The 24,806-nt window shown below is 44.3% G+C and overlaps 1 protein-coding gene across 3 annotated transcripts in view; it reads left to right on the top strand.

Moving 5' to 3' along the window:
* The window catches only part of MYLK (myosin light chain kinase), a 330,035-nt gene that overhangs the window by 187,052 nt on the left and 118,177 nt on the right, over positions 1 to 24,806 (top strand). For all 3 annotated transcript variants that reach the window (XM_043996303.1, XM_043996302.1, XM_043996301.1), the window contains exons 13-16: positions 5,385 to 5,582; positions 6,460 to 6,709; positions 16,244 to 16,333; positions 16,804 to 17,807. In XM_043996303.1, the coding sequence (XP_043852238.1) occupies positions 5,385 to 5,582; positions 6,460 to 6,709; positions 16,244 to 16,333; positions 16,804 to 17,807 (1,542 nt within the window). The remainder of the gene's footprint in view (positions 1 to 5,384; positions 5,583 to 6,459; positions 6,710 to 16,243; positions 16,334 to 16,803; positions 17,808 to 24,806) is intronic.

Raw genomic sequence — 24,806 nt, 5'->3', positions numbered from 1 at the left:
GCCCTGGAGTCAGGAGGACCTGATTTCAAATCCAGCCTCAGACACTTGACACTTACTAGCTGTGTGACCCTGGGCAAATCCCTTAACCCCAATTGCCTCAACAAAATTAAAAACATTTTTTTTACTTTATATGTGTCTTAGCAATACAATGATTTAAAAATATAAATCATGACTCCTTTAAATTCTGTGAACTTAACATACTGTTTTCATTTTTTCAATACATATTGTCCATTCATTACCAATGATAGAAATATCAGTCTTACACTATCACTCCAGGAGAGGGGAGGGAAGGGAGAGAGGGACAATAATTTAGAACTCAAAATCTTACAAAAATGAATGTTGAAAATTATCTTTACATGTAATTGGCAAAAAATATAATACTATACACTATCAAGGCAGTACACTGAAAGACTTTTTTTTAGTAGCAAGATGACACAGTGTATTTTCCCCTTTCCTTTTTGTCCATATGACTCAGTGCCTGAGTTTTAATTTAGACATGCTGAATTTTTAAATGAAATTCAGGGGTTTCTGAGAGGAAGGAGAAGGGAAGAGATGAAGAAGGAAAAGATAGGTGCTGGGAAAGAAGGAATTGGTAAATATAAGTAAAATTGGCACACATTTTCCAACTGTATGGTTTTTTTGAAAATTTATTATGAACTCAGGTAAAAAACTTTCTGAATTTTCCAGTGTTAGGTAGGGTTCAAGGAAGAAGCAAAAGAAGAAAGTATGAGAAGGAATCTCAACTTTCTTATCTAAATGTTTAAAAAAGGGAGATAGGATGTGGATTGTTCTCAGGCAAGCACAAAAATGGCAACATCGTCCATCCATTATCTATTATTATTGGACAGAACTCTGAGTATGAGAGGAAGGAGAAGGTGAAATACAGGGCGTTTTTTAAGAAATTCTTGGACGGTGGGAAAAGGAAGGAATCCCTGGCTTCTGCTGACTTTCACTTGGGTAGTCAAACACAGATATAGCAACACACATCCCACGCTTTTGTCCTTTGGGTAAGGGACTATAAACACATCACTCCATGCACAGACTGGCCTTTGTGTTGGGGGAGGGGAGGGAAGAGCCAGGGTCATTACCCTGGTTTGGTAGTTTCTCATGGATAAGAATATGAATGCAGATGACCTGCTCCTGAGATTTTTCTGTAAAGGAAGCTAGAGTGAGTTTACTCAACTTTGGGGTAGTTTACTGTCAGGGTAAGACTTTGTCTTCTCCATGTACCTTGAGGACATTCTTTGTTGCATTCAATGAACCTTCTTAATTCAATAAAGATGTGTTAAGAACCATCTTTGTGCAGAATTTGGTGCTAAGGACATCAGAGTTGCTTAGATAAGAGAAGACCCTGCCTTCCTGGTGTTAATAATGGAGTAGGGGGAGAGTACACAAACACAGATGATAATAATTGGTAGTACTTATAGAGTGCTTTAAAGGCTTGATACATATGCATGTATATACACACATATATTTACATACACATTTATATAAATATACCTATGTATACTTAGACATACATACATATAAAATCTCATTTGATCCTCACAACAACCCTGTGAATTAGATGCTATGATTATTCCTACTTTTATAGATGTGGAAACTGAGGCAGAGAGAGCTTAATAACTTATGTAGGGTTACCCAGCTAGTAAGTGTCTAAGGCCAGATTTGAACTCCGGTCTTTCCGAATCCAAATTCAGTGTTCTATAATACTTATGACAGTTTTTGTTGCATAGTATGCATCTCAGAGAAAAGCAGAGAACCAAGAACTATATGAGTTCCAAGGGAGAATCAACAGTTATTGGGGAACATTTCCTATAGTGTACAAGCATTCTGGTGAGAGCTATGTCCCACTCTGCCCCTTGCATAAAAATGCAAACATTACTGATTACTTCCAAGCAGTTAATAGAAGCCTAGTTTTGAGAAGAATTAAAAGAAATCATTTGATCTTACGCTTTTGCTTTGGAGCCAACGTCTATCTGAACCATCCAAGACAGAGAGCTATCTGTTCCCTTCCTCCAGATCACCAGGGAGGAAAACTTTGCATCCTCTGTCATTACCCTGCCCCAGCATTAGATCACCTTGACACTTGTAAGGTTCTTTTTGGAATCCCATTTCCTCTGCATCCATTTCCTTCTTTGATCTTCTGTGAATGTAGAGAAGAGCTTCTATTGGAAGCCCTCATTCAAGTCAATACAGCTCATTCATTCCCACACACTGCCCCAGAGGCATAAAACCCCTTCCTCATCTTGCTCTCTTTTGCAGGTACCCCCTTTTGGCACTAGATGGCACTCGTGTCTCTAAGGGGAAAGATTAATGGGCTTGCCTTCGGCAGTTTGGATACCAGTAGAAACTATGCAATGAACGGGTTAAGGCAGTGAGAAGTAGGATATGTGTGGTTTAGGCATGGTTGGATAAGGGGAAAATGGAAACAGTGGAAAGTGGTGAGTGCCTGTGTATTTCAAAATGATATCAAGTAATAATAATAGTTCATATTTGTGTAATGCTTTGCAATTATAAGACATTCTTGGTCTCTGTTAGCTCATTTTGGTACTCACAAAAGTCCTGTCTGAAAGAGTACTGGTCGAGGGGCAGCTAGGTGGTAGAGTGGATAGAGCACTGGCCCTGGGATTCAGGAGGACCTGAGTTCAAATTCGGCTTCAGACACTTGACACTTACTAGCTGTTGTGACCCTGAGCAAGTCACTTAACCCTCATTGCCCTGCAAAGAAAAAAAGAGAGAAAGCAAGCAAGCAAGCTACTGGTCTTGGAATCAGAAGACCTGGGTTCTAGTCCCAGCTCTAAACTTATAAGCTGGATTGCCCTAAGCAACTCACATAACCTCACTGAGCATTAGTTTCCTCATCTCTAAATTGAAGACAATTTCACAATATCTCAGAGTAGGTACTTTGTCGTTGTTGAGTCTTGTCCAACTCTAAATGACCCCATTTGGGGGCTTCTTTGCAAAGATATTGGAGTGCTTTGCCATTTCCTTCTCCAGCTCATTTGACAGATGAGGAAACTGAGGCAAATAGTATGAAGTGACTTGCCCAGTGTCACACAGGTAGGAAGTGTCTGAAGCCAGATTTGAACTCAGGAAGATAAGGATGAGTCTTCCTGATTCCAAGACCAGTGCTCCATCCACTGTGCTACCTAGTTGTCCCTTCAGAGGGTACTTTACCATTCAACTAATCCAAACCTATTTCTGAAGACAGTTCTTTATGAAAACACCCCCCAACAAGTGGTCATCCAACCCTCTCCTAAAGACCTCCATTGGGGAGGCATCCATCACTTCAGAGGCAACCCATTTCACTTATGGATAGCTGTAATTATTAGGATAGTTTTTCATCTCATAACCCTGAAACCTGCCTCTTGGCCACTTAGAATCACAAATCTAAGACAAGAAAAGAGCTCAATGTGCTAGGGCTACAAGGACAAAGATAAACAGTCTGCCCTCAAGGAACTTACAGTCTAATGGAATTAATTCACAATTTAATGGTGAGGTCTTCCATATGCTCCTTTTTTGCAAATGGGGTTGTGTAGACTCTATCAAGTCATAGAAACCTATAGAGCCTGACATGGGAGGGAGGGAGGGAAGAAGGAAGGAAGGAAGGAAGGAAGGAAAGGGGGGAAGGAGGAAGGAAGGAAGGATGGAGGGAGGGATTCATACAGGAAATACCAAATAGATAATGGATAAATATGCTGTTAGGCCACATTTAGAAAACTGTCATTTCCAGAATGAGGGAGGGATTTCCACTATACTCTGTAATTCCCTAAGTGGTCATTCCATTATAATCCCATCTGCCATACTGTGTTCAGTTCTAGGCAACACCCTTTAAGAAAAACGAGTTTCATTATATTCCAAAGAGAGTAACCAGGCTGGAGAGACGTGCTGCTTAAGGACACTCAGCTTAGACAAAAGCAGCTTTGGAGCAGCCATGACTTTAAGGATTTGAAGGGAAAAGGGTTTAGAAAACTCAAACTGCTCGTCCCCAGAGGACAGAAGTAGAAAAACATAAGAGGAAGTGGCAGAGAAACAGATTCAAGGGAAAACTTCCAATATTTAGTCCTCTTCAAAACAGAATGGCCTTCTTTAGGAGGTCAAGGGTCCCCCCCTCACAGAAGGTCTTCATACAGCGGGGGTCACCACTTAATAGGATTTTTAGAACTAATTCTTATTGGGCTGGGTGCCTTGTTCTATTTGTACCGTTGATTTTTCTGATCTCAAAAGCACACAGTAGACACCTAATAAATGATTGTTGAGTTGACTCTTTATTTGTCCTTATTTGATTTTATTTGATTATATTATTAAAATTCTAGCTTATTAGATTAGATTAGTTTAGCTTATATTAATGATCTTACAGGTCTGTTTTGACAAAAAATGCTTTGTAAGTCTTCAGTAGCTAAGTAGGAAGTACTAGGTGGCACAGTGGATAGATTGCTGGGGGCGGCTAGGTGGCACAGTGGATAAAGCACCAGCCCTGGATTCAGGAGGACCTGAGTTCAAATCTGGCCTCAGACACTTGACATGTACTAGCTGTGTGACCCTGGGCAAGTCACTTAACCCCCATTGCCCCACAAAAAAACAAACAAACAAACAAACAAACAAAAAAAAACAGTGGATAGATTGCTGGGCCTGAAGTCAGGGGGACTCCTGAGTTCAAATCCAGCCTCAGACATTTACTAGCTGTGTTACCCTGGGCACCTTGTTTGCCTCAGTTTCCTCACCTGTAAAACGTGCTGGAGAAGGAAATGGAAAATCACTCCAGTATCTTTTCCAAGAAAACCCCAAATGGGGTCATGAAGAGTCAGATACGATTGAAACAACTAAACAACAACTACCACCACCACAACAAGGCAATATGTGAATCCAGTTATTGTTGTTATTATTATTCCCCAGAATAAACAACCTAGTCCTTTTAATGCATCATTCGTTTTTCTTTTTTTTTTCTTTTAACTGTGAGATTTAAAATTGGATATTAGATCATAAATCTCCCCTTTTTAACCTTTCCCTTAATTTATCTCCCAGACTAGTAAATGGAAGAAGCTTCTGGTTTTCTAGATTGAGCTTTTATTGTATGGTAGTCACAAGGTGATGTTGATTAACTGTGAAACTACACCATTTGGACGTTTCTCATAACGCATCATTGAAGAAGCTGTTTCTCACCTAATTATCCTGTTAATTACAGATTTATAATTCTATGCTATATAAGATATAAAATATATAATTATATAATAATATAAAAATTATTCTATTTTTTCTTATTCTTCTCAAGTTACAGAGATGTTATGTTTCCCTTTAAAGAAATACTTCTACAAACTCTTTCTCCCTATTCCCTCTCCATTCCTTTCTTGTAATGATGCCTGTCCCCCTTCACTGTACAGGGAACCCACCACCTGCACTCCTCTGGCTTCATAATGGGAAGGAGATCCAGGAGTCAGAGGACTTCCACTTTGAACAAAATGGCAATGAGCACAGTCTTTGCATCCAAGAAGTGTTCCCTGAGGACACTGGCAGATACACCTGTGAGGCTTGGAACAGCCTGGGTCAGGTCCGAAGTCATGCCGTGCTCACTGTACGAGGTGAGGCCAGCTTCGTTGTCAAGGGGGGGTTTCCATAGGATGATTGGAAGGGGGGGGGGGTCCTCAGGCTGGGAATGGTGAGTCATGGAGAAGAACTCATAGCCGAGCAAGCCTTCTCTCCCATCTTTAGGGTTTTCTGCCTCCCTAGTCCCCTGGACCCCGTCTGGTTCAGCTGTGGTGCAGAGAGGAATTCCCACCACCTGTCGTCATGACAGAATTCTGGGCCATTTTTTGTTCCCATCCTAAGTCTAATAAGAGAGATAAATTCGACATACTTTACAACATAAGTCAAACCTTGATCTTCTGCGTGGAACTTTCACATTTTATGATGTTTTTTCTACATTGTGTCAACCCCTCATTGCCCCCAGCAAACATCTGGGCTGTCTCTGAGAGAGGAGAGATATGGTTGTCACGGTTAGGCAGCTCCCAGTTTAGTGAGTGGATGTTTCATCTTTTTAATTTTCCAGTGCTGCTGCTCAGGGGTCCACACTTACCTTAGCCTTCAGTTCAATCTATTAGTCAATATTTATTAAGTGCCTACTATGTACCAGGCATGGTGCTGAGCCACGAGGATGCAAAAAAAGAGGCAAAAGACAGTCCCTGCCCTCAGAGAGCTTGCAATCTAATGTGGATGTCTGCTATAAGAATGAATATTCATGTCTATGTTATGCACACCAGGTAGAGTTTAAAGAGCAGACTCACCAATAAGAGAATGCAGTTCAGGGGAAGGCCAAATGCAAATATTTTGGGGAGTGTTTTCACTTAGCCATTTCACTCTGCCAGCAATCCCCACCCCCCAGTGATGATAAAAAGTTGAAAATAGATGGTGCCCACCAAAATGCCTGACTCAGTACCATCATCCTTTGGCCATCCTCAGAGCCGCAAGATGGCACTCAGCCATGGTTCATTAGCAAGCCTCGTTCGGTGACAGCCACCCCAGGCCAGAACGTCCTGATCTCCTGTGCCATTGCCGGGGACCCTTTCCCTACTGTGCAGTGGCTCCGAGATGGTCAGGTGCTCACCAAAGACGCCGGCTACTCAGAGGTGCTGCAGAATGAAGATGTGTTCACCATGGTGCTGAAAAATGTACAGTCCTCTCATGCGGGCCAGTATGAGATCCAACTTAAGTAAGTCTCTTTCCTGGTCCTTCCCCCACCCCACCCCCCCATCTCTCCCCTACCTCTGCCCCACCCCCATTCTCCTCATTCCCTCAGCTCTTAAACTATGGAGTTCTGAAGCCAGAGAGACAGAAGCTTACTGTGGTGGAAGCATAGCATCCCAGGTCTTTGCTAAAGGACTTTAACTTTCTCCTTTTGTTTGTGTCTTATTTCTCCTTTGTTTTGTCTTCTTGTTCTTTAAGGTGGGGAGAGTATGTGAGAGGGGATAATGAAGTGAGAAAGAGAAGGTAGGGGAGAGAAAGGGAGAAAGTATTTGGACTCCTCTTGACTTTTCCTAACCCAGTCTCTTGGCTGCACTGGCTTTTTCATGAGATGGAAATAGTGATAGCTAGCATGATGTGCTATATAGCACATTATGGTTTACCTGTGTTATCTCATTTGATCCTCACGAGGACCCTGGAAGGTAAGAGCTATTATTATCCCCACCATATGTTTGAGGAAACTGAGGCTGAGGGAGTTTAAGTCATTTGTCCAGGAGTCACGCAGCTATAATCTGAGGCGGGATTCCAATCCAGGTCTTCCCATACTCCCTCCATGACTCGACTCAGCAGCCTAGTTGTGTGATCCAAAAATATGCTCAAAGTAATGAAAAAAAGCACTGTTTCTTCAGCTCCTTCCCTCTCTCTCAGCGTTGGTGCTGTCAGGCTGGCTGGCCCTGGATGCTTGAGGTTGGTGTGGGCATACAGAAGGGTCCTGCTTGCATTGTGTCGGGTACCTGGCCCAATTTCAGGATCCCCCCTTTCCTGGACATTTTCATGCCCTCTTTATTCCAAGTCCTATCCTTGATGTCTTCAAGAGTGGCAGAAGTATAGGGAAATCTGGAGGAAGCAGATTGGATGCTCTTCTCTTGGAGCTTTTTTTTTTTTTATAATGGGAAGGGGTAGGTACCTAGAACCCTAACAAGTCCAGGGTGTATCACAAACATTCCTGTATGGTCTGAGTACAAGTCATCTCTCTGCTGGCCATTCCTTTGTCATTTTTTGTTTTGTTTTTTTCTAACACATACAAATAATTCTGTTCAAAAATGTGTGGATGGAAATGAAATTTTTAAAAAATGAATGTTATTGGACTCAAAAATGTCCTGTAACAAAGCCCTTATTGAGGTTTATTAACCTTTTAAAATGTCTGGTGAAACCTTTAGACCCTTTCTCACATTGATGTTTTTAAATGCATAAAATAAAATATATAGGGTTACAAAGGAAATTGATTATATTAGAATCTAGATATCAAAATATAAAAAAGTTCAGAGACCCTCCTAAAATTGATCTGTGGACTCTGCATTACGAATCCTTTCCTTAGGGGCAGCTAGGTAGCACAGTGGATACAGCACCAGCCCTGAATTCAGAAGGATCTGAGTTCAAATCTGACCTCAGATGCTTAACATATATTAGCTGTGTAAAAAAAATTAATTATTAACGATAACTAATCTAGTCTGAAAAAATTATATAATTGGACTTATGAAAAATTATGATTATATGAAAAATTATAAGCTTAGAAAAATTATAATTGGGCTGTAAGTCCCTTCATGGTCACCATTCAAATGTAAAAATATTTTTACTGACTAGCCTAATTTTGGGGCTAATCTGACTGGAGGACTAATCTGGGGGGTTTTGACTATCTGGCTATCTGACTGCGTTTAATTTAATGTGGGCTGTTTATAAAGTTCCACCACATTGCTCCACTCCCAAATTGATAAGCAAAATATTAAGAAGCCTCTTAAATAATCAAAGCAGAGTTTATTTATGAGATACTATTTAAAATTAAGAATACAGGGAAATAAAATGTACAACCTTATTGCATTGCTATACGGCTCTTTCCCACCTGCTGTGCCTCGAACTTTTTTGATACAATAAGGGCCTTAGCTGCCTCTGGCCTCAGGTCACGTTACACTTTCCCTTGTTTGTAATAAGGCCTGTAACCTTTTTAATACAATAAGGGCCTTAGCCGCCTGCCTCAGGACACTCAGGTCCTTTATTCTAACTCCAAGTCCTTTTCACTTTGTAAATCCCCTGCTTCTAACTTTCCTCTCCTTACTGCCACTGCTGAACCCCTGTGTTTCTCTCTCACCGACCTTCTGTCTGTCTGCTCCGTCAGTCTGCCCTTCCGCCTCTCTTTTCCCTGCTCCTAGTCTTTCTTGTCTTCTCCTGTGTCCTTGTAGCCCCATTTCTAGTCTGATCCTCTTCTCAGCCTCTCTCTCCGACCTTGTCCCCTCTCATCCCTTCTGAACCTCTTTGTCCAAACCTCTTCTCAGCCTCTTTCGCCCGTCCTTGTCCAAACCCCCCTGAGTCTAACTCCCAGGTCTATATATACCTTTTCTTCTCTCCACTCAAATCTCGGGACTTCCTGCGCCCCCACAGACCAAGCTAATCCACTAGCCACGGCTGCGGCTGGTTGGGGGGGGGGGGGCGGTGTGTGCTCAAGCAGGTCAGGCCTCATCACAGGCTACCTGGGATCTTTCGGATAGCTCAGGTCAGAAGGAGCTGGGGGCTTTTTTTTTTCCCCAGCTGTCTGACCTGGCGTCTTGCACAGCCCACGGGGCTTTCTGGCTCAGCTGAAGCAGAGGGGGAGGGGAAGAGACTCTAAAGGCCTAAGGCTTTCTAATCTCAGCCTAAAGGTAGGGACCCCAAATCAAAATAAATTTCCACAGCTGTGTGACCCTGGGCAAGTCACTTAACCCCAATTGCCTCACCAAAAAAAAAAAAAAAAAAAAGATTCCTTGCCTTACAGAGACAAGTCATTCTTTCCTATCCCTCACTGGGCAACTTCCCCTGCCTCCCCCAGTTTTGAACAATCTCAGTGACATAGTGCTTTCTCATTTGGGTTTCCATCAAAGGGAGGAGGCTGATGACAGATTGATCAATGGGGCCATCAGAAATCATGAACTCAATGCTTCCAATATGTATTTTCTACTTTCTCATAATTCATCTACCTCCTCAGGAGCCTCCATTTCCTCATCTATTTAGTGAAAAGATTGGGCTCCATGATCCCTAAGGTCATAACCAGCTCCACATCTATGATCTTATAAACTCTTTGTGTTATCAACCTGAGCCCCAGATAGCCAGAAAGTTATCTCATCATAACAAAATCTAATTTAAAATATAGTGCATTCCAAAACCAAATAGGGATTTTTGGATTATTCACACTGCTGCTTACCCTCATTGGGTAATTGGATAATTGAAGTTGAACCTATCTACCTGAATGGGCAAACACAGTGGGTTAAAGTAAGATGTCGCTAATGTTTTGGAGTGACCCACTCTTAAATTAACCCTTCCAAGAGAAGATGGGCTTCAAAAAGAATTTTGATACCTTTCGTTTTTATATCATATTCAATTCTAGATATATCCCCTTTTCCTTCTTATTCTAATAACAAAGACTTAAATGGAATGGGGGAAAAATCTATCTGGCAAAGTTAGTCCATATAGCAACTGTATCTGATAGCATATACAACATTCTATATATTTTGTTTGTTTGTTTTTGGTTTTTGCAAGGCAATGAGGGTCAAGTAACTTGCCCAGGGTCACACAGCTAGTAAGTGTCAAGTGTCTGAGGCCGGATTTGAACTCAGGTCCTCCTGAATCCAGGGCCGGTGCTTTAGCCACTGCGCCCCCTCACAACATCCCATACTGATAAGCCTGCACTTCCATAGCCCTTCATTTTCTCAACTCTTCTCCGAGAAGAGATGTTTTTGTTAGAAATTTTGGAAGAAGGAGCAAGCTATCATTTAGCATATGGGAGCAGGTCAGATGCTATAATCTTTGGGATAGGCTGAGCAAGGATATGCAGTGGAGGAGCAAAGACAAAGGCTTGCAGAAAGATTGCTAACTCAGAGTTGAGGGTTTGGTACAGAGTCCAATAGGCAGGTCCAAAACAAGCCAACGCCAATTGTGAAAAGTTTGCATTTGGTACCCTGGGAAGTCAGTGCCCTTGCTTCTCCTGACCTGGGCTGCCCCTGCATCTATTTTCTTTTCTCCCCCCAAAAAACATCCATTCAAAAGCCCATTTCCCCTGGCCCTGGCTACAGACCAAACAGAGCAGAAGCGAGTCAGTGGAAAGTTCTCCCAGGGGATGAATGCCAGGGCCTGGCACTGACATTGTTTTCCACTTAGGCTTTGTTCTTGCTGGTGGTGATCAGTCAGACACTGAGCTAGGACAGAATGCCTTTCAAGGTGTCTCACTGGCCTGGGAAGTGGAGCTCAGAAGAGCATCAAAGGGGGGGGGGGAGATATGCATGTTAGGGTCTATCCCCTTCCCCATGCCTCTGCTCTGGCCATGAGAGCAGGATAGACTACATGTGTTAGAGACAAAAGGGACCTTCCCTGTACATTTTCCTTCTGTACCTGGGTTGGGAGTGCCTACTGGGGTCAGGTCAAAAAGACATTTACAGAGTTCAGCTGAGATACTCAAAGGATTGACCCTTGCCAATAAATTTCTGTTTTAAAAATAGTTTTGCCCATAAAGTTCATTCCAGAGCAGAGCCATTAGTAACAGGGATAAGTGTACTTGTTTTAGAGCTGTGCTTTTTAGCTGGGGTCTATGATTTCATTGAAAACTCCCTTTACCAGCACCTCATAGTCTTAGAACCTGACCTAAGGCACTGAGAGGTCGAGTAACTTCCCTAGGCTCACACAGCAAGTATGTGTGAGAAGAAAGACTTGAACTCTGATCTCGTCTTCAAGCCTTCTCTCTTTTAGCTATGGTACAGTGTCCCTTGTGATTAATAATACCTCTAATTTAGATAGCATTTTATGGTTTGCAGAGTGCTTTTTCTACAACAACTCTGTGAGGTAGGTGGTGCAAGTATTATTACTGAGAGGCAGTTTAGTATAGTAGATACTGGAAGTTAGGTTTAAATCCTCTCTCCTTATTTTACAGATAAGGACACTGAGACCCAGAGAATTTAAGCATTTTGAGAAGGGTCACACAGTTAGGTAGACTTCAAATCCAGGCCCTCCTGATTTAGCATTCTACTACACCAGAGATGTCAAACTCAAAGTCCCAGGAGCAAACCTCTAAGTCCCTTCCTCTGCAACCAGATTAAAATGTAATTGGGAATGTTTAACAACATAAATAAAAAATACAAAACACCATAGATAATGTTAATTTGTGGTTTCCTAAGTCTATATGTGGCTGCAGGGATCCATTTTCTATTTGACTTTGATGCCACTGTAAATATACTATACTATGCTGCCTTCCAGGGGCAGCTAGGTAGTGAAGTAAATAAAGTGCTCTGAAGTCAAGACTCATCTTTATGAGTTCAAATCTGGCCTCAGATGCTTAGCCTGCCGTGTGACCCTGGGCAATTCCCTTAACCCTGTTTGCCTTGGTTTCCTTATCTGAAAAATGAGCTGGAGAAAGAAATGGCAAGCCACTCGAATATCTCTGCTGAGAAAACCCCAAATGATGTTATAAAGAGTCCCACACAACTGAACAAGAAAATTTCTTGGTTTACCTAGCTCCTCTTTTGAAAATGGCTGTTTTAAAAAGTTATGCTTATCAGTAATTCACACCTTATTCCTATACAAGCAATCCCAGACTTAACTAATACATTGTGTTCCACCCATTCATTAGTCAGCTTTTGGGAACTCAGAGTGAGTTTTCCCTTAGGAATGATGTTATAAATAGCATCCCTTGGACTACAAAAGCTTCTTTAATCCATTCTTGCTTCAGTACTTTGAAGATTAGAGCTTGGAACCATGTGGGTGATCCCTGGGTCCATGCAGATTGAAACCCCCTGCGTGTCTTAGGTGGTCATCTCCATGAGTTGCTGTCTCTGGGGTGGGGGGGGGGGTGGAGATCATCCACTGGTGGCCGATCTAATGATGTGCCTTTCCAGATTTAACCAGGCTGGTCATCAAGTGGCAGCCAAGCCCATACTCAACCTGTTTCTGTCTTACAGTAGGACCTGCTTACTCTTGGACACTGCTGGTATAGCCTTCCAGAGCTCCATGCTGAGGCACGGAAGGGTGATGTTAATGGGACATTTAATTCATTAAGTAGTTGAAATTCTCCTTCAAAGACCAGGATGGCTTTGTATTTCTGCTACCCCCACCTAGCACTTGGTAGGGATAGAGACTGGACCTGTAAATTCATCAGAGTAGAGCAGAGATGTCAGACTGGACATGTGGCCCCCAACCCTCCGGAGTGCTCAAGAGCCAGGTTAAAATGTAGTTCCTATCTAATTTTAATGTGTGGATGTATCGATTTTTTAGAAGACATATATAAACACGTGTGGTTTTCTAAGTCAATTATGCCTCCCATGGGTTTCCTCTTCAATGCTCTAGTGGCCCCTATGAAAGTTTGACACCCCAGGCATAGAGAATTTCCTAAATGAAGCAACTCCCTCCACGTTACAGAATGAAACATTTGCTTTCTGGTTATGGCCAATACAGGAATGTTTTGCTTGACTATGTTATTTGTTATAACAGTTTTGTTTTTCTTTCCTTCTCTTCAATGGGGGTGAGGGAGGAGGCGGGAGGGAGCGAAAACAGATGTTTTATTCATTGAAAAAAAATCAAATTAAACTTAAAAAAAAAAAGAAATTAATCTCCCTCTGCCAATGCAGGCGAGCACCTTCTCTGTAACTTAAGTCTTAGAAAATTGCCTAGATAACTGAGAGGTTAAATGTTTTGCCCAAAGTCCCACAGCCAGTAGGGAGGTATCCAAGGCAAGATTAATTGGCTCAATACATCGCCCACACCATTTTTCATAGCAGGCACTTAAATGTTTGCTGAATGCTTAGATTGCATGCTTGGTAATAGAAAGAGGACTAATAAAAGCCCTAAACAGGCCCCCAAAGTCTTTGCGGCCAGGCAGAGCCTCATGTTTTGAGTCTTTTTCAGCTCCTCTTAGTTCTTCTGAGGCCTGTGCCCCCTACTCCTTTATAGTTAAGCCCCCCTCCCAAGCTATATTGAGCTAAAAGGGCCCATCCTGAAATTTGCCTCCCCCAGTTGTGTGATGTTCCTGACATCCCCTTCACTATAGCCCAAGGACGACCCCTGATTCTTGTGGTGGCAGAATGAGGAAGAGAGAGCTAGGTTGAGGTTGGCATCACGAGACAGGACAGCTCTGGCACTGGTAGTTCCAGCAGTCAGGGTGGGGTTTAGCAGAGGTTCTGAGGATAGTGGTCCCTTGGGTGGTAATGTTGGGAAGAGGGGTTCAGGCAGCAGTGGGGCAGTATAATAATGACTATTCATATGTGTGGGTGGTTCATAAATGAAGTTAATAAACCAGGACACCCCCCCCCCCACTATCCTCAGAAGAGGTAGATGAGCTACTTCAGGAAGACAGGGGTAGGTAGGATACTGGATATCTAAGGTATAGGGGTAAAGGGGCAAAAAAGGGAAGTGAGTGGACATCAAAGAATCCACCTAATTTTGTTTATTTATTCATTTGTTTAGTTGTCTATTTATCGACTGATTGATTGATTGATTGATTGATTTAGCCATTCCCCTACTTTACATGTACAATCAAATTGTAACATCAATTTTTAAAACTTTGTGTTCCAAATTCTCTTCCTTCCTCCCTCTCTCCCCTCTCTTAAGAACTCAAGCAATTCAATATAAGCTTTACATGTGCAGTCATGCAAAACATAGCCAACAACAAAAAAAAAAACCTTTAGAAAAAAGAACTAACAACAACAAAATGTACCTACTTTTAAGGGTTCTGGTGATGGCAACCACTTGGGGACCATGGAAAGTCATGTCATAGTTTGCCAGTCCCTGATGAAGTTACATTGAATCTCTTCTCTAAGACTTGAGCCTGGGGACCTTAAAAAGTTTCTGGATTGGTGGTTCTGCTGTAGATTTGCTCTAAAATCTTAAGACCCTCTGGATAGCTAAACACTAGGAATAATTAGCCCTGTCTCACATACTGGGGACTCTGCCTCATGACTTGAGTGCTTTATGCCTGCCCAACTCTTTCAGTGTTTCCCCTTCCCCTAAATCTCACTGTATCAACAGCTCTCAGTGCAGTGCCCAGCACCTGATTGGCATTTAATAAATGCTTGCCTCCTGACAGACTGTCAGAAGGAAAGTCACAAATGAGAATAGAACAGGAAGGAATATGTATGTATTTACCTGTGTACCCACATTCCCAAACACCTACTTAAAATAGCCACCTGCTACAAATAGACCCTGACAGACATGCATATTGAAAGGTAGGTTTACAGACAGATCAAACGTGGGTGTCTGTGTGTGCAGTGCATGCTCCTTTTATTCCTCCTGTGAAGTTTTAATCATGCCCTCAGTCGTATCTGAACTGCATCATCCCCATTGCCCTTACCAATCACTCCATAGAGTCTTTTGGCTGGTCAGGACTAAGAGACCTCATCAACTAGCAGAGCTCTGGAGAGAAAGGGAGAGAACATATTAACAAGAACCTGCTACTAAGGAAAACCCAGGTTTGCCATAATGCTGGCCCCCTCCTCCACCCTCCCCACAGGCTTCCCTCATCCTCCCTCCCAGCTTTTAGGAATAGGAGACAGAGCTGTTCACAGGTACCACAGGGAGAGTTAAGAGCATCTCTAATGGGTGTCATTGAAAAGGAGAATGGAAAAAAAAATTTCCTCTGTAGAAAAAAGGATAAAAACTGCTGTCACCTTAAAGCGACGCTTCATTAGCTTTGTAATATAAACAGGTCTGAGATGAGGGGGCTAGCAGGTGGACAGGAGACAGAGGAAGTGTTTAACTTCATACATTGGGAAAGTGCTGGAGGTGGTGGGAGGCAGTGAGGAATTGAATTTTCTGCAATAAAAAGGCCAGAAGGACCAAATCACCTAGTCATAATTCTCATCTTCTCTTCCTTTTCATCTGCATGTTAAGAGAGCTGGGCTGGGAATCAGACCGCTTGGTTCTAGTCCCATCTGCCACTGAGTCATCACGTGACCTGGCACAGATCAGATTACCATTCTTGGTCTCAGTTTCCTCAGCTGAAAACAGAGATTTTGAATCGAAAAGGTCCCCTCCACCTCCAATGTTTATTCGTTTCCTCGGGAGTTGCATTTTCTTCCTTCATCTCCTTTTCTGTCAGAGGCTTTGTCCATTTATGAAATTGGGGGTCCCAGGGATGATGCGTAGCTTTGAGAATTGACTGGGATAGAAGAATGTACATAATGAGGGAAAGGAGGCAGAGTTCTGCACCCCAATGTCCTCACTCCTTCTTCTTGTGACACAAGATACCTAAAAGAGTTATATTTATCAAGGAATTGGAGTTTAAAAAGTTCGAGGTGACCCAATGGTGACTAGGTCTCTCTCTGGGTTTTGGAGAAGCATGGGGCATATTTTCAAGTAGGACCGGAGCTCATTAGCTTTCCCAAACACCACTTCCCACAAGTTAAGCCTCCAATCACCCTGGCCATTCCCAACATCTTCCCAGGGGAGCCTGGGACAGAGAATCCACATGCTATACCCCATAAGCAACCCAGGGAAGGGGGAGGTTTGGAGGCCAGAAACCCTTTAACCTAGGGATCTGCTTTGAAATCTTCAGGAACCGGGTGGGCGAATGCAGCTGCCAGGTGTCCCTGATGCTTCAAGAGGACCCTTCTGGGGCCCTGAGAGAAGCCATCCCCATTCGACCGTAAGTACCACTCCCTGGGAACCGGCCAGGGTCAGATTTTCTTTTCTCCTTTACTGGTCTCTAACTCTCACTCCTGCCCTCCCAGACCCTGCCTTGGCAGCCACTCAACCCAGTCCCCTCAGATGTGGCCCTGCAGATTGCTTGCATCTTCCAGCTGAAGCTGCTGGAACAGAGAAGGAGAGATTGGAAAAGGGAATAAGGGAGGGTGAAGGGGGAGGATGAAGGGGGGTGAATATTTTTTTTGCACACACCCTTATATGGCTACTGGAGTCATTACCGATGCAATAAAGCAACTAGGCAGGCGAGCTCCTCTCACCAACGTTCCCTTCTATAAACACAGCCAGGCCGGCCCCATCCCTCTTCTCCACACCCCCCTCCCGCCCTTAGGGATTTGCTCTCCCCTGACTTTTTTTTTTTAACCAGCCCCTTTTCCTCCTGTTACTTTTCTTTTTTCCCTTCATTGGTTGTAGGAGGAAAGAGGCTGCCAGCTGTGAAGGACTGGCTGGAGGAGGAGGCCTTGGCAGTGGTGGTGACCATCATGGAACACTAAGCCCCCTGGGCCTGGGGAGCAGGCTGAGCTGGAGACCTGAAGAGGAGGCTGAGGACGTGCGGGGGGTGCTTAAGAGGCGAGTGGAGACCCGGGAGCACACTGAGGACCGGCTCCGACAGCAGGAAGCGGAGCAGCTGGACTTCCGAGACCTCCTGGGGAAGAAGGTGTGCACCAAGACTCTGTCAGAGGAAGAGCTGAAGGAGATCCCAGCCGAGCAGATGGATTTCCGCGCCAACTTGCAGCGGCAAGTGAAGCCAAAAACATTATCGGAGGAGGAGAGGAAGGTGCATAGCCCCCAGCAGGTTGACTTCCGCTCCGTGTTAGCCAAGAAGGGGGGTCCTAAGGCCCCTGTACTGGAGAAGGCAGCACCTCCCAAACCAGCCACCCCGGATTTTCGTTCTGTGCTTGGCAACAAAAAGAAGTTACCTGCAGAGAATGGCAGTGCCAATGCCGAACCCCTCAATGCCAAAGCAGGAGAGAATGCCAAGCTGGTTGAGAACACCAGGCTGATAGGGAAAGGGAATGCTAAGTTAGCCGAAGCCCAGAAGCCTTTTGGGGATGCCAAGTTAGCTGATACCCAAAAATCTGTTGGGAATGCCACCCCAGCTGAAACCAAGAAGCCTGTGGGGAACACCCAGCCAGCAGAACCCCCAAAACCAGCAGGGAAAGAGGAACTAAAGAATGAGGTTGTCAATGATGTGAACAGCAAACGGGCCTGCACGGGAGCTGTAGACAGTGATAAGACTGCAGAAAGAAAAGGGACTCCCCCGAGCTTCACAGAGAAACTCCAGGACTTACGTGTGGCAGAGGGCAAAAGACTTTTCCTTCAGTGCCAGGTTGTATCTGAGCCACCAGCCACCATTACTTGGACACTGAATGGCAAGACCCTCAAGACCACCAAGTTCATCGTCCTTGCCCAGGAAGGTAAATTGGGATGTTGTGGGGAGGACGGAGGAGAAGGTTCTGTAGAGGGGCAACGTGTTTTGTGGTGCTGAGGGCAGGCGGGAGGGGCCGGGATGGCCCTGGCTGTGGTGTTGTGCCCACAGTGTTATTGACAGATTCTCTCTCATCACCATCTGTGGTCACCGTGGAATAGGCATGCCCTACAGCCCACCACCAAGACGATGCTCTAGATAAAGACTGCGTTGTTAGCTGAAGCATTGAGGGTATTATGGGATTAGGAGAAGCATAGTGGAATGAGGCAGTAGTGGCCATGGGGAAGCAGGAGAGGGTGATGTTGTACAGGCAGAGTTGTGTGTTTGAGTTAATGGCAGCCTGGGTCCCAACACTGTGGGCTCAAGAGTAGGGGAGACAGAGCGGGGCTGGAGGAGGCAATGCCCGCACAGGTCCTTATGTGCTTGTGGTATTGTGGGTTTGGGGGAGTGGTGAATAAGTAGAAGAAAATCCAAAGCACCCCTATGGCACACACAGAGGCAGGCAGCACCGCTGGCTTCCTAATTTGGATGAGACATTTGTTTGCTGGTATTTCACATTCTTGAATGGTGGGGGGAAAGATGGTGGGGGCTGTGTGTGTGTATCTTGCCATCTGTCCCCTTCTGGTGTGTGAGGAGGAGAGTAGAGGGAAGAGGACTTTGGGATTGGGTTCTGTACACCTGGAAAGGTGAAAGGAGGTGGGAGAGATGGTGTCCTCAGACCCTCAATTTGTATAGGAACATTTTGTTCAGTGCGGAACCTGGGAGAAAAAGAGAGAACTGAGACAAACAAGGCTCCCAACACCCCACTCTGGTGATTGTCAAAGGAACAGACCACCAGGGTCCTACAATAGCAATGGTGGGTCTGGGCTTTTCCTGGCAGCGAGGAGTGGGGAGAGGCCGGCAGAGGATAGAGGCACATTCTTCCATGTCAGTTGGTTGGATAAGGAATGCCAGGGAGGGGGAGTCAGGGGACAGACTGAATCTGGGCCCGGGTAAAGGCTGAGGGAATAGAAAATTCCCTTCATTTCGTGTGTATATTATCCCTTGTTCAATGATCACACTCTTCCTCCAGCTACCTCCCTTCTCTCCCTCACTCCTCACCATTCTTCTTTTTCCATTAAAAACTGGGAATGGGTCAGTGGACGAGAGCAGCTACCATGTCTAGCTCTATGTCCTTACAAAGCAAGGCAAGGCTGGATTTCCCTTCCTTGCTCTGTTCTTCAAACCACAAACCATGATGCAGCTGGGGACTTGGGATCCAGTGCTTTGAGTGGTGGAGAGGCCAATAGCTTGTTTTTTTCCCTTCATTATTGATAATACTGACTCGGTTGCTTCTTTATTTTGGTATCCCTAGATTGGCAGGACACTCCAGGGAGCTTATTCACCCCCTTTTTCTACACAGGGCCCCCCATCCCACCTTCTCCTGAAGCCTTGACATAGATTCTAGGGCTCTGGAGACAGTAAGTAGATACTATAGACATCCTCAGTTGCCCATTTTGGAGACTTAACCATTGGAAAGCCCTTCCACAAGTGTAACCCAAATAGTTACAGCCTTTCTGTCAGGTGAAAGTCACCCAAATCTGCATAATGTGTATTAGCCCTAGGAAAACCAAGGCCTGGGATGACTAGAGTGCGTTGCCCAAGAGAACAGCTGCAAGACAAAAAATTCCATGAGGACAGTGTCCACATCACATGTTAATCTTGTGTTTTCCCCAGTTTCTCACAAAGTTCTTTGCACACAGTAGGCCCCTTTGTAGAAGTGAATTTACTCAGCACTGCCTAAAACCACTGAAAAGTCATCTCATTGACTAGGCCCAAGCTATTCTCATTACTTTTAAGTGCAAAGTAAAATTTAACCCCCATGTAATTTAGGTATTTGGGGGGGGGGCAGGAAAAGGAGACAAAGATGGGCCTACTTAGACACAGACCTTGGGTAAGCTATATCATCTTTCTGGGTCTCTGTGTCCTAATCACTCAAATACGAGTTGGATTAGCTCAGAGATTCTTTTTTTTTTTTTTTGGTGAGGCAATTGGGGTTAAGTGATTTGCCCAGGGTCACCCAGCTAGTAAGTGTCAAGTGTCTGAGGTCGAATTTGAACTCAGGTCCTCCTGAATACAGGGCTGATGCTCTGTCCACTGTGCCACCTAGCTTCCCCTAGCTTAGAGATTCTTAACCTGGGGTCCATGAACTCATTTTTTTGGTTTTTGACAACTGCATTTTTATATACTTTGTTTTCTTTTCTAATCCTATTTATTTTATTTTATACATTTAAAAATATTCTAAGATATCCATAGGCTTCACCAGACTGCCCACAGGACCTATGAACCAGAAAAGGTTAAGAACCCCTAGCCTGGATGATGTCTACCTGGTTACCTGTCCTTCCTGGCCTAACATTTCATGTGTCCATGGGAGTTGGGCAGATGAATGGGCCATAGCAGATGGAGTACCTCACTTAAGTATCTACCTCACAGGTTCATAGTCACAGTCATTTCAGAGCCAGAAGAGACCTCATCAGTTTGCGAGCCCAACCACCTTGTTTTATGAATGAGGAAACTGAGGCCCAGAAATGGGAAGTCAATCAATAATCAGTCAATAAACATCTATTAAGCACCTCCCAGGTGCCAGGGAGTGGGCTAAGTGCTGGTGATAGTAAAAGAGGCAAAAGACAGTTGATGCCCTCCAGGAGGGCACAAGTGATGGAGTGATTCATCCAAGGTCACACAGCTGGTTAGGACTATGTTTGCTAGAATTGTTTCTGATGATGGGACTGCAAGGCCGCTTCCCCATCATCTGTGGAGTGGAGAAGAGGGGAGGGAGAAACCATCTCAAGCAATGTTCTAGTTAGCATCTGCTCGCATAACTTTCTTAGCTTAGGTGACTGCCCTTGTTGGTTATGCTTCAGGAAACAAAACTAGGCAGCATCCCTGGTGTTCCTATCTTTGTGGACAGCCAGGAGCGTCCTGATTCTGCCATTTACTACTGCTGTGATTTTGGCCAAGTCACTTAATCTCCCTGTGCCTCAGTCTCCTCATTTGTAAAATGTGGTGGTTGGATTAGGTACCCCTTAATGACCCTTCTAACTCCAAATCTATGATACTGTGATTTTTCTTCCTGGATTAGAGTTGGGTCTAGCTGGGAATCTTCATAAAATTCAATGAGGAATGCTATCCTGGGAGCTAGGACAAGTGACACAGAGTGAAAAGGAGCTGGAATTGTAGTCAGAGGGACCTGGGACTTCAATACTGGCTTTGCAGTTTCCTTCCTGCATGACCTTTGGCAAGTGACTTATCCTTTTTAGCCTTTGGCTTCCTCACATATAAAATCAAAATGGTTGGACTAGATATCCTCTAAGGTCCCTTCTATCTCTTTTTTCTTTCTTTTAATGAGGCAATTGAGGTTAAGTGACTTGCCCAGGGTCACACAGCTAGTAAGCATCAAGGGTCTGAGGCCGGATTTGAACTCAGATCCTCCTGAATCCAGAGCCGGTGTTCTATCCACTGTGCCACCTAGCTGCCCTGGTCCCTTCTATCTCTATGTTCCTGTGAGACAGTGGATAGAGCACCAGACTTGGAATCAGTAAGACCTGAGTTCAAGTTCTCCCTTAGACACTTAGTAGGCATATTACCCTGGGCCTATTTACTTAAGTCCCCCCTCAGTCTCAATTTCCCAGTCTATATAATGGGGAGCAGCACCTCCCAGCTGACTCTTCATGACAGGACTGATTTGCCCTTTCTTTCTGCATCTCATTTTACAGACGAGGAAACTGAGACAAACAGGGTCAAGTGGCTTTCCCAGAGTCATACAGCTAGTATCTGAAGCCAGATTTGAACTCAGGTCTTCCTAACTCCAGGCCCAGCATTCTATCCACTGTGCTACCTGGCTGCCCAAGTAACAACAACAATAACAATGGCAGTATGTACATATCATTTTAAAGTTTGCCATGTGCTCTCCATATATTATCTCATTTGTGGGTCGCGGGGGGGGGGGGGGGGTGGGAGGGAGGGAGGGAGAGACAGACTAACTGACCACAGCTTCAGAACTTAGTTAATCTCCATCCCTTAATGTTTGTGTCCCATCTACTTTGTGTGGATGCTGGGAGAGCAGAAGTATAAGATTGTGCCCACAAGGGGTTTGTCTATCATCTGGGAGACAGAACAGATACATAAGATAAGTAACACACAAGGGTGCACAGGCAAAGTGCCAAAAACAATTATGTTGTACAATGAGCAGACCAGTCTAGCTGGGGTGGGGAGATTTGTGAAGGGGAGAAATGACAGATTAGGTTGGAGAGGTAAATGGGAGCCAAACTATAAAGGGGCCTGAATGCCTGCCTATGGAATTTGTTTGGGCTTTATCCTAGAGGCACTGGGGATACATTGAGCACGAGATAGGTAATGGGCAAAGCAGTGTTGAGGAAGACTGGTCCAATCACCACGTACAAGGTGCGGTAGCAAGGGTGACGGTAAAGAAAAGGCTAATGGAAGGGACATATGAAATTGGAATTCATAAGACTCGGTGGCTGCCTGGATATGGGTAAAACAAAGTGAGGAATCACAAACGGTTGAGTTTTGAACTTGATCATTGAGAGAAGGGTGACATCATTGGCAGGTGGGAGAAGCCAGCAGATAGAGTTGTGTTTGGGTGAGGGTGGAGGTGGGGTGGACGTGATCGTGAGCTCAGTTTTGAAAGCAGAGTCTGAGCAGGAGATAGAGGATTGCAGCTCAGGATAAAGGGTAGAGCAGGACTCTGCTAGCTTGAACTTTCTGTTTCAACCAGGAAAACTGCTACCTATCCTTTGAAAATGATTCAACTTGGGGGCAGCTAGGTGGTGCAGTGGATTAAGCACCGGCCCTGGAGTCAGGAGGACCTGAGTTCAAATCCAGCCTCAGACACTTGACACTTACTAGCTGTGTGACCCTGGGCAAGTCACTTAACCCCCATTGCCCTGCAAAAAAAAAAAAGAAAATGATTCAACTTCCCTTCCTGCTTTTAAAAATACCTTCCTGGCTTTAAATTCTGTTTTCCACTACCCAATCCTTTCCTTTGATTTTAAGTTCTAGCCCCATAGATCCCTCTTGGACCACCCATCACACCACCTGCTCTCACTGCCAATTGTTGTGTCTATAACTGCACAAATCCTACCCGAGGGTTCTTTGTTTATGTGATTCTGTTGTGTGTTTGCCTGTTATCCTGTTGACTTTTTACATGCCTTGTCTTCTTCCTTAGTCTGGGATGGGAACTGGCTACCCAGTTACTCTTGAGGAAAAGGGGTGGGGGGAGTAATGAGAAGAAAAGGGTGGATTTAGAAAAGAGGAAATAAGGCATCAAGCTGCCTTGGACATAACCTTAGACTCCCTGTCTGAAAGACCTTTATTTCTCTTTTTTTTTTTCTGGTGAGGCAATTTGGGTTAAGTGACTTGCCCAGGGTCACACAGCTAGTAAGTGTTAAGTGTCTGAGGCTGGATTTGAACTCAGGTCCTGGTGAATCCAGGGCCAGTGCTCTATGAACTGCGCCACCTAGCTGCCCCTTACCTTTATTTCTAATACTTTTATCAAATCCCATCATTAGCTCTTTTGATCCTCACAGCAACCTTGGTAGGTTGGTGCTATTTATTATTCCCATTTTACAAATGAGAAGCAGATAGCGGTTAAATGACTTGCCAAGGGTCACACAGCTAATAGGTGTCTTAGGCAGGATTTGAACTCAGGTCTTCCTGACTCTAGGCCCAGTACTACTCTATTCACTGAATGATCTAGTATTGGGGTTGGGGTAGGCATAAGACTGATTCTAGTACAAATTCTTGCTAGCCCACTAATTCTGATTCTTCATCATTTTCTTTATCATTAAATGAAGTGGGACTAGATAATCCTTTATCTTCCTGCCAGCTCTTCACATTCCCTGGGTGTCAGGTTTATGGGTTGAATAATTCTCAAAGCCTTTGTTATACTAAGAAGGGTCTGACCAGCCTGTGCACAGACTGGCACACCTCAGTTTAATGAAGGCTCCTGGTTGGACATTAGGAGAACTAGAAGTATCATCTAGGTAGTTAGGCTTCCATTTGTTGCTGTTACCGTCTCTTCTTTCTTTCTTTCTTTCTTTCTTTCTTTCTTTCTTTCTTTCTTTCTTTCTTTCTTTCTTTCTTTCTTTCTTTCTTTCTTTCTTTCTTTCTTTCTTTCTTTCTTTCTTCTCTTCCTCCTCCTCCTCCTCTTTCTCCTTCTCTTTCTCTTTCTTCTTCTTCTTCTTCCTTGTCCAAGTTCACATACCTAGTCAGTGTCTGAGATTTTGAACTCGGGTCCTCCTGACTCCAGGACTACTGCGCTAGCCACAGCACCACCTAGCTGCCCCCTAACATCTCTTTTGAAGAGCAGTTCAGATGAGTCCTTTGAAAGGACTGCTCTTGAGCAGAGTGCTTGTGGGAGAGGATTTTGTTAGATATAGTATTCAGCGAGTAAGAATCCACCTGCTACTTTCTCAGGTCAAACCTAGGGCCCATCTTGCCCAGAGAAAACCACAGGGTAGGAAGGGGATGGGAAGGCATGGTTGTCCTCCACGCTCTCAAAGCCCCATACCTCAAAAGCACCTGGGCTTCTCTTGGGGCAGCTAGGTGGCGCAGTGGATAGAGCACCGGCCCTGGAGTCAGGAGTACCTGAGTTCAAATCCAGCCTCAGACATTTAACACTTACTAGCTGTGTGACCCTGGGCAAATCACTTAACCCCAATTGCCTCATTAAAAAAAATAATAATACTAATAATAAAAAACACCTGGGCTTCTCTTAATAACCATAAAAGCCATAAGGCTCTCCATTCCATGGCTGTATCTAAATCACCCTCGCACCTATTTATCCTTTCAGCCTAAATGATTTCTTGATGGCAAAGAGCTCCTCAAGTTTGCTATCCACCTTGTCCAGTAATATGGATGGAGGTAAGGAGTGGACCTGGGATTTCATCAGGAGAGCAAACTCCCTTCTCTGAGGCAGGCCAGAACT

The sequence above is a fragment of the Dromiciops gliroides genome, chromosome 3 (genome assembly GCF_019393635.1).
Source record: "Dromiciops gliroides isolate mDroGli1 chromosome 3, mDroGli1.pri, whole genome shotgun sequence".
Taxonomy (NCBI): domain Eukaryota; kingdom Metazoa; phylum Chordata; class Mammalia; order Microbiotheria; family Microbiotheriidae; genus Dromiciops; species Dromiciops gliroides.
The sequence above is the reverse complement of the archived record's forward strand: the minus strand, read 5'-3'. Positions and strand labels throughout refer to the sequence as shown.